The 10,585-nt window shown below is 36.4% G+C and overlaps 1 protein-coding gene across 2 annotated transcripts; it reads right to left on the reverse strand.

Moving 5' to 3' along the window:
- Positions 1–2,486: 2,486 nt before the first annotated feature.
- Positions 2,487–5,343, reverse strand: LOC106764206 (probable inactive receptor kinase At4g23740). 2 transcript variants are annotated; one of them, XM_022782258.1, is made up of 3 exons: positions 4,428–5,343; positions 3,846–4,241; positions 2,487–3,523 (listed from the first exon to the last, which is right to left on the reverse strand). In XM_022782258.1, exons 1-3 carry the CDS (start codon positions 5,065–5,067, stop codon positions 2,874–2,876), a joined length of 1,686 nt encoding a protein of 561 aa, XP_022637979.1. In that variant the 5' UTR covers positions 5,068–5,343; the 3' UTR covers positions 2,487–2,873. The 2 variants fall into 2 exon arrangements, with proteins under 2 accessions (XP_022637979.1, XP_014503935.1); XM_014648449.2 differs by having other exon boundaries at positions 3,846–5,343.
- Positions 5,344–10,585: the final 5,242 nt, after the last annotated feature.

The raw sequence follows: 10,585 nt of genomic DNA on the forward strand, positions 1-10,585 counted from the left end.
CGATGTAATCCTATTTGAAATTCTCTTGTATTGATATTCTTATTTTATTCATATACTTTAGTTATCAATAGTTTGAGTTTTTCCTCTATACTCTATGCGTGCATTGTTTAACTCATTCAATGTCATGATCATTGTCGATATGGACACATACAGGGAAATCTAGACTTGAGGGAATTCTCTTGATACTAATATTAGCCAGACATAGGAATAGGATGATCAATTGCTTTAACCTTCTACACACTGAAATGCATGACTAATTGCTAAGGAGACTAGACATAGTAAATTAGTAATTGGGAGTAGGCTCTCTTTGCTGAGACATCGGGTTTAGGGTAAATGAGAAAGTTGTATGAACGTTGATAACAAAGTTGAATTTAATAAGAATAGTAGATATAGGAGAATGGATTAGGGTGAAATCATAAACCCCAACAACACCATTCATCCATATTGTTTATCTGTCAACTGATCAAGCTTTTGCATACATGTTTATTTTCATCTTTGCATTATAAAATCAAATTATTATTTATTCAAGTCTTATGAAATCAATTCACATGAACGTTTAGGCCTAAGAGTCCATTGGGAAACGATATTCGGACTTACCGTTTCTTTATTACTTGATACGATCTGGTACACTTGCCAGGGTGTTAACAATGATCAGCAAGAGTTGAATCTTTAACTTGTTGGCAATTATGAGAATTTGGTATTTACAGGTAAGAGATCTACACCGGGTATACAGTGTGCAAAAGATGTTGACACTAAGCATAGGAGGTAGTCAAGATAACAAGAGTTCTCAATCACCTCAATTAGCATTCCCAAACTTAACTAGTGAGAAAACTAGGAAGTGGAATTCCTATGCCTCCTTCAAATAAGATAGAATAGAAGAATATAGTGACCCCACCACCCCCAATCAGTAGCACCACTATGACATTTACTCAAGAAGGGAAGGGGCCACATTGGCTTTCTCAAGATCTAAAGCTTAAATAACACTATAACTTGTTTAGATCCTTTCAACCATTTGTGGACCACCGAATTTATATGGTTGATGCATTCAGATTCCTAGATTACTTTCTACTTTTTTTCTAATGCTTCTTTAAAAACTTTTTTTCTATTGTAAATGCTGAAGTTCATATCAATGGATGCACTGAGTATTTAAGTATAGCATAATATGCATTCTCAATCAATAAACTAATAAACTCAAAAAAGGATACAATAATTATGAGCATCAGATGGCAATAACATAATCAATGACCATCTCCAAATTTAATTTCCTTCAACAATATCTACAAATATTCATTACATTAACAATATTACACTGAACTTGACTTGCCTACATTAAACAACATTACATTGATCATCATTACACCTACAACACATTATGGACTTTCATCAACATTGAAACTACAATTATGTTCATTACACATACAACACAAACAACCCCTATCAACACTTTCATTCTCGTGTGAAGAACCAACACAACTTTCACCAAATTAAGTATGATCTTACTATCACCTTCATTTCTTTAGTCTTCAACAACCTCTCATCCTTTCCTTCGCACTTCACAAAGCTACCACTTTCATCAAATTCATCACCACTGCACCATCTGAAGTAGTTGCAAACAACATCTTCACTTCTACTCTATTTAAAAAATTCATCAAAAGCAGCGACTTATTACTTCATTTTCAAGAACAATAAAACAAATAGCATAAGGTCCATGAATTTTACCTTGTACTTAAGGAAACCCTAAAATTGTTTGTCACGATTCTTAGTTATTTTAACAGTTCTCAACATTGACTTCGTTCTACAATGACAAATTGGTGATACATCGAAACTCCTCCATCCTTTATCACTACGGTAACTGAGACTACGGTTTTGCTATCGGCACCCATAGCATGTGGAAGACGAACATAAATGGTCCATAAAAATACTTCAATAACTCAGACCAAAAAGTTGAAAAACAAAATGAACATAAACATTAACAAAGTCTATGATAAAACCTTAATTCCGCGAAAACATAGTAGAACAAAAAGAGAAAGAACCTCGCTCAATCACTCTCCGTTTTCAGTCTCTATCTAAATCCTAATTTCGATCCCTCTCACTTAATCAATTAACACTTTCGAATGATAAAACACTAATTTTGTGAAGAATATTTTAAATTTCAAATTTTAAAAAATTTAAAAATGCTTAATATATAAATATCCACATACCATACCTTCTAATTTATCGCGTAATTTAATGAAACCAGGTCATAGCAACATGTTAGCTTAAATTTAATCTCGTTATCCGAATTTAACACAGAGATCTAATTGCACTGATTTTTCACCTGTAAACACCTAATTAAGACAAAAATAAAATAAGAAACCTATTTAAGAAAACATAGCATAAATAAATGATTAAACCTTCAAAGTTTGATGACATATATATAAATTACCGTACAATTATAATATATATTTTTGTAGTTTTAGTATATTTATAAGTTTCACACTCCGAATTTATGTACACCTTTTTCATTAAATGAGTCAGCGCGAAAAAATTAATTGGAAGAATTTTACATTCTTTATCATTCTTTGTTTCATCGTGAATTATATTAATTTCGTGATCAATCCTGTGCACCTGTCAATTTTGCGGGGAATGCGAAGCATCGGACAGTCGTGGAGCCCAACCCCGGAATTCATGGAAAAACAAGATTCCCTACCAAAATAATAGAGCACAATACAAAACCAAATCTAGGGACCCATCTTCACTTTGTTATATCTTTAGTAGGTTAACTACTTAGCATCAATTTTGTTACCAACTTCACTGTTCCTGTCATGGTCAAAATTGAAATTGAGAGTGACTAAATTACATCTCTAACAACTTCTCAATGAACCAAAGGATTGTCAATATGCAAAAGAGGTTGAAGGTATCTCAATGGAATGAGGAGTTGGAGTGGAACCTTCTGACCTTGATTCAGTGGATGATCTATTTTCGGCATTTACCCTACGAATTTCCTCCACCATTCTCACCACATCACCAATTTTTGGCCTCTGATCTGGTGTTCTCACAACACATGCCATCCCTATTTGTAGCATCTCAACCATTTCCTCCTCAATATTTGGATACCTCAGCAACTCCACATCAAACACTTCTGCAGTCCACTCTTCTCTAACCACTGAATTCACCCATCTAACCAAGTGGACAACTTCCTCACCTCCTTTGGCATGTAAAGGAAACCTCCCAGTTAGAAGCTCAAGTAGCAGCACCCCAAAACTATAGACATCAGATGCGGCTACTGATTTTCGGGTGTCCGTGGCTTCTGGGGCACGGTATCCTGTTGTTCTCGTTGCTGGATTTATCAGTGTTGCAAGACCAATGTCAGATAGACAACCATATCCTCGTGGGTTGAGGAAGATGTTGGAGGACTTTATGTTTCCATGGAGGAGTTTTCCTCCTTGTTGAGCATGGATGTGAGCAATGCCTCTTGCTACACCAATTGCTATTTTCAAACGGCTATCCCAGTTTAAAGAAACTCTACTTCCTTCTCTTTTGCCTGCGTTGATAAAGTTACCAACATAGTTAAAAATAGACAATCCCTCTTTACTCATTTTCATCTAACTAATATCTGTATAGAACCCATCCAAAAGTTAGGTATAGTCACGAGTTGGGTGAACAACCCGGTGTCATATTACTATGCATATAAGGAAAAAAACGAATGAAAGTAGACTATAAGCCTTAGAATGCTAAAGCAAATATTTGTATCAGTCTATTAGAGAAAACCAATTTTAATTGTTTAGTTCTGTCATGATGAATTAGATTAACTAGACGTAGTTAAAGGGTAATTACATACATAGGAGATGAACAAGATAGCATACCATGCAACATTGAAGACACACTGCCCTGTTCGTAGTAATCATATACCATAAGTTTCTCCTCCTTTGAATAGTAATATGCCCTTAAAGCAGCCACATTATCGTGCCTTATCCTGCCGACCATCTCCATCTGTTGTTCAAACTCGCGTTTTCCGACAACGACATCCTTCAACCTTTTCACTGCCACCGTTGTTACGTCTTCTAGAGCAGCCTTATACACTGTCCCAAACGTGCCCTTTCCAAGCACTTCAGCAGATGCTCTCAACAAGTCCTCCAAGTCAAATGCAAGAGTGCAACCCTCAAAGAAAACAATTCTGTTCTTGTCTCGACTTTCAGAACCTTCCTTTTTCCTGGATGCTTCTCCTTTCTGAGACTTCACTTGTTGTCCACTTCCACCACCTTTCTCATAGCAACACACAATCACTAAAGCTGTTATCACTGAAATTCCCAGCACGCAAGCACCAATAATGACACCCAGCAATGCTGGTTCTGGAAGTCCTTTGGATTTTTTCCTTGTTGGATGAGAATTTGGGGGTTTAATAAGTAAAGAAGGAGAAAGAGCATGTGAAGAAGCAAGATTGTTACCAGAAAATGCGTCCCTTGGAAATCTCTCCAACGATTCGGGCACAACCCCGCTAAGGTTATTGTTGGCAAAATTCAGCTCCAGCAGGGTAGGGATAGTGAGATCAGGAATGTCACCCGAAAGGGTGTTGTTGGCTAGAACTAAAGAAGAGAGATGAGTCAAATTTGAAAGTGAAAATGGGATGCTCCCATTAAAAGAATTGTTGGATAAATTGACAATACTGAGATTCTTCCATACTGAAAAGTCTGATGGCAATGGACCAGAAAATTTGTTGAATTGGAGATACAGATAGATCAAATTATTTAGCTGAGAGAAATCAGAAGGGAAAGAACCAGTTATCCTATTTGAGGCTAGACTCACAGTTTGGAGCGCTGAGAGACGGCTAAGAGTGTTGGGTGGGATTCGACCACTCAATCCAGTTCTGGTCAGTTGGAGGGCAATGACATGTGATTGCTCAGAGTTGCAGGTCACTCCTATCCAACTTTTGCACACAGAAGAGCTCTTGTCCCAGTTGATCAGATGATGAGAGTGGCTAATGTTGTGAAGGAAATCAAGCAATGCTTGTTTATCTTCCGTTGGCTCAGCTATTACTCCGAACATCATCGCCCCAATCATGAGCAAGACACATAGCATCTTTGCCATTTTCTAGCTCCAATGGATGCAAAACAAGGACTTCCCCTTGACAAAAAACTGGAGACCAAACAAATGATTAGATGATTGAGCGCTAGCGTGTGTGCTGTCTTTGCAAATCTAAAACAACAAAGAGAATTTGGGGTTATTTTTTAGACATGTTAAGTGTTAGGGTGTACGGTTTGTATTATATAAGACATAAGACATATTGTAGTTATTTTCTTTGATTTTGATCTAAAAGACTAAACGACACTTTTAAAGTGTCTTTTTACGTCAAAATAGGCAGCTCCTGTTTGACATAGAAAATCGCCTTATTATCTTTCTTCTGTTCACCTACTTTGATTGATTCCCCACCAATGTGCCACCATAAAGATGTAAACCAATACTTTGACGAGTCAGTTTACTAGTTAATAATGTAGTGATCAAGACCATGCCAGCAGACAAACGAATGAAAAAGAAAATACTATTTAGAGGAATTTAAAACGACCAGAATCTTTTTTCCATATATATACACACACGGATAGTATAGAGAAATGATCCAATTCTAAGAGTTATAGAGCTAAAGTAAGAGAGCACTTGACACTTTGATACATAGAGAAAAGGGATACTCACATACTCCTTCCAAAATTCACCAATCAGTTAAAAGTGCAGATACGACCGGCAATGTACCACAACCATATTACGAAGACATAAGGGTCAGAAAAGTGGTGAATTTAGGAGGGAGAAAGCAAGAAATCTGGTAGGTCCAGAAGACCAGGACCATTCAACTGTAAGAATCGTTGCAATAATGGATCTCTTACTATTAAAACATAACAGTTACACATCATTGAGAAACCAAAGATATGTTTTCTTTTTTAAGGAAATGGAAGGGGCCATGTAGAAAAATTTATTGGAGTAACTATACAAATATGGAAATTATAATGTAAGTTTGTGAATAAGACACTGATTATGCTGAAAAGTATCGAAACGTTAGACATAAAAATACCTGTTGATTGTAACAGATCCTAAGGTGGTGCTGCTTCTTTTGCTTCCCCTTGGTCTATAACGTGTGTTCTAAGAAAACTTTCAACGGCTTGCTTATGGAGACGTAAATGCGGAAGGAGCGGAAAAATATAATATAGAAAAGTGTAGGATGTGAAAATGGACAAGGAGTGATGTCCTCGTGAACTTTGTCTTGATCTTCAATCACACATGCATATGTGATCCATGAGCTACCTAAAGCATAGCCTATTTCGTTAAACAATATAACAATAAAAGGGGCTTCAGTCTACAAAACCATTATTCATCTTTGAAATTGTTTGACATATCAATGGGATGAATGTCCTTGATTTATTTCATTTGTGCTAATCCAAATATTAAACGATGCATAGAAAGTGATAAAAACAGATTAGCTGTTGTACTAGCTGTTTTGTCTTTGTTTATGAGTCAACACCCCGCTGCAAAAAAAAAAGTTATAGTATTATGAGAATGTGAAAGATAAGTTGATAGGATAAAGAAACTGTAGAGATAGTTGAATGTGGAAATAGTAATTGGAAGAAGTATATTGTGTAGTTGTGTATGTATGCTGCAAATGATAGTGTATATGGGTATTTGTAGACCCATCTCACTTGCAAGATTATTTTAGAAAATTACAACTAGAAACTATATAGAATGTTCTAGATTTTTACCATGTAGAATGTTATGGATTTTTCCTCCTATAATAGGTTTTTCTACATTGTTCTAGAATTACACTTTAATACTTCTACCTTAGGCTTTTCTTTATTGATCCTAAAATTTGCATTACCCTTTAATGTTCCTCCTTGATGGAAATTTGATAACTTCAAGTATAGTGATGGAATTCATTTTGGGAACTAAATGAAGTTCCATGAAGGGAGTATCAACTTAAACTAAGGCTAAGAGATTGAAAGAAGAAGAAGGACTTTCAAGCTTGTTCTTGCTTTCCCCCAAGCCTTAGAAGACATTGGACCTCTCATAAAGAGCCATGGTCAAAGAAGATGGAAGAAAAAGATGGAGCTTTAAGGATTCTACTCTTGTTGAGGATCACATTTTAGTCTTCTTCATTATCTTAAATCACTTTTTGTAAATATGTAATATAGCACACCATTAGGTCCTTAGTTAGAAGGTAGCACCTAAAGTGGATTAGCACTACAGGAAAACTGGCGAGGGGTTTTTACCGAGGACGTTAAGGCCTTCGGTAATTCGAATTTACCGAAGGCTTTTCCGACGGTCATTTTAAGTGTATATTACCGAGGGCTTTTGACCCTCGGTATTGGCACAATGACTTTACCGAAGGAATGTGCCCGTCAGTATGTGCCAGACTTAATGAAATAACAATTTGGATTTTCGTCTCCAGCCATTCTGCCAAAATCCTTTTCAACGAAAGCTTTCTCCCCTAAACAGGTCGCACTTGTCGACACTAAAGAACATATTCCCGTTCAACGGTGGTTATTTTGTGGAAGGGGTTTCATGAAGCCGGTGGTGTGGCAGCGGGACGACGGTGGTATTGCGGCGTGAGGACGTAGGGTTGTCGCTGCGTGAGGAGGTAGGGTTGCTGCGTTTTGCTAATTAAAATTGTTCTTATTGTCGTTATTGCTGCGTTTTGTAATTCCTGCATTTTGCTAATTAAAATTGTTCGTTATTGTACACGGTTTTAGGCTTTCGATCAAGGGCTAAGGCACAAAACCTTTTGAAGCTTCGAACACAGTGGGTTCAAGTTGGTTGCAAAAGTCTAATTGTTGAAGGGCTGCACTCAAGTGTCCAAGAGTTCATCATTTCCAGGTAGTTAAACTTTGTCCTCTTCTGTTTGCCCTGCTTAATTTTGGTGCTCATATACTATGTTGAATCCCCCAACTTGATTTCTTGCTTTTGATTAGTATTGTATAAACTATATTTTTAATGTCAGTAGTTCTGCATGCCTTTAAGGTTATCAATTAGCTTGTTTAACGTCCTATTTATCTACTATTGCATTTATGTAATGACATAAGGGATGTTTTTATTTGTTCTTATTGCATTTATCTGTTATTTAGCTGTTTTTTTTTGTAGATATGGTTAACTAGTGTTTATCTCTTGAATTGGGGTATTTTCTTTGTCTATGTAGTTTTTGTTACCAATAAGGAGTATTGGTAAAACCTGAAGAATTGTTTTGATGATGCTGCAAGAAGTATTATTTGAAGAGAACAGTAGAATTATTTAAAAAGCAACTTGTAGAATTTGGATGTAGTAGGAAAATCTTAAACCTTGTATTTTTAACTTGAATATTCGATTATGGACAAGCTATAATCGATTATCACTTCATATAATCAATTATCACTTTTTGAAAACCCTGTAACGGACTTGAATAATCGATTATCACTTACAATAATCTATTATTCATGGCAGTTGGGACCTGACCTTTGGCATTCAGTTCAATTGGCTATATATTTGACTTCTGTAAAATTCAGAGGCAACGTTTTTGAACTGAGAAGCTTAATAGAACACTGTTTGTCAGAGGAAAGTTCTTAGAAGCTTAATCGATTATCGTCTTGACTTTTTCCATTTCTATGGCTTTCAATTTCCAGATATTTTTGCTGAGCAAGGACTAACGCATCTAGTAGATCAAAACAGATGCATTTATCCCGATCTTATAAGAGTTTTTTATTTCAACTTGCGCTATCGAGATGGGATTATATCCACTAAGGTAAAAGGAGTGCGCATCATTTTAGATGATGACGTGTGGACAAATGTTGCTCAACTTCCCATCTGGGATGATGCTGCCAAAGTTCATTTAGGACTTGAAGACTTCAACAGGTTGATGACTTTCCTGCGTCATCCTGAACGACAAACCAACAGAAGGCAATTACTTGTTGGTGGTTTTAAAGTTGAAGAAAGGATGATTCACTACTTGATTTTCTGGATTTTATGTCCTAGAGCAACCAACCTTGCTCAATGCTCTGAGTAGGATTTACTTCTTTTGTATGGGATTCTAAATCACATACACATCGACTAGCCTGCTCTCGTTGCTGACACAATGGTAAAAGCCAAGAAATCCCATTCATATCAAATTCCCTATGCTCTTCTTATTTCTAGGATTTTAGAATACAAAGGTATAAATGTTGAAGGAGAACTCATCCAAGCCATTGAAGTTGTGGGATCGGAAATTGGAGATACTACCTTTCGTCAGATGGGATTCATTACCAGAGGAAGAGTTCTTATCCACAAAGATGATGACCATCCTGATGAAGATGAAGATGATGACTTGGACACTCATATGGCTGACCCAGTGAGTGCTGCTGCTCCGTGTGATGCTGGACCATCCAACATACCCTTCTCTTCCTCAACTTCTATGGAAGAACACTTTGCAAGGTTATCTACGCAATTGGAGGATATGAGTCTAGCATAGAAGACACATTTTGATGAAGTTTATGAGTGGCAGCAATCTCTTGATGAATACATGGTTGATCAATTCCTTGAGCTTGATGTTCGCCTATCTAACATTGAGAGTCATCTCAATATCCCACCTACTGAAAGATCCCCTAGTCCTGAATTCTAGGGTTTAGGCCACTAAGATTGTTTGTTGTGTTATTTTCTTTGTGTTATTTAGTATTAATCTTTATGAATTTCATGTAATTCCTTTATGTTCTTAATGTAATGAGCTTTTATGTCAATTTTATGCATATATTATATAATTTCATGTAATGAGCTCATATTAAGGGGGAGATTTTTACATTATTCTTTTTGCTTATGATAAAAAAGGGGGAGAAGAAATATAAGGGGAGAATTAAGGGGAGAAATATTTTACAATTTAAAATTGGTATTGGTACAGGTACTGCTAACTTTGTGGTTGTCTATTAGCTTGTATGTGTTGCAGGTAAACCAGAGTTGCTTTTAAAAATGAATTTTTTATCATCATCAAAAAGGGGGAGATTGTTACCAATAAGGAGTATTGGTAAAACCTGAAGAATTGTTTTGATGATGCTGCAAGAAGTATTATTTGAAGAGAACAGTAGAATTATTTAAAAAGCAACTTGTAGAATTTGGATGTAGTAGGAAAATCTTAAACCTTGTATTTTTAACTTGAATAATCGATTATGGACAAGCTATAATTGATTATCAATAATCGATTATCACTTCATATAATCGATTATCACTTACAATAATCGATTATTCATGGCAGTTGGGACCTGACCTTTGGCATTCAGTTCAATTGGCTATATATTTGGCTTCTGTAAAATTCAGAGGCAACGTTTTTGAACTGAGAAGCTTAATAGAACACTGTTTGTCAGAGGAAAGTTCTCAGAAGCTTTGTTCATAGTTCCCTTGCTTGGTCTCGTGAAAGGAGAGGCTCNCGTATCGTGTGTCGATAGCCGGAGCAGACTCTCTTCGAGTTAGCAAGGTGCTCTGCCTGGTCTTGTGAAAGGAGAAGCTCGCGAATCGTTGGTCGATTGCCGGAGCGATTCTCTTCGAGTTGTCAGAGTGGTTTTCTTCCGGTTCGCTCGTCGAAGGAAGGTTTATTCATTTGCTTTTCATTCACTATAATTGTAATTTGAGAAAC

The sequence above is a fragment of the Vigna radiata genome, chromosome 6 (assembly GCF_000741045.1).
Source record: "Vigna radiata var. radiata cultivar VC1973A chromosome 6, Vradiata_ver6, whole genome shotgun sequence".
Classification (NCBI taxonomy): Eukaryota; Viridiplantae; Streptophyta; class Magnoliopsida; order Fabales; family Fabaceae; genus Vigna; species Vigna radiata.

Bases quoted from the DNA above. Each gene is read 5' to 3' on its own strand.
- LOC106764206 (XM_014648449.2), bottom strand. From the start codon at position 5,067: ATGGCAAAGATGCTATGTGTCTTGCTCATGATTGGGGCGATGATGTTC. The intron at 3,524-3,845 runs GTATGCTATCTT...TTATCAACGCAG, and splicing joins TGTGTCTTCAATGTTGCATG to GCAAAAGAGAAGGAAGTAGA.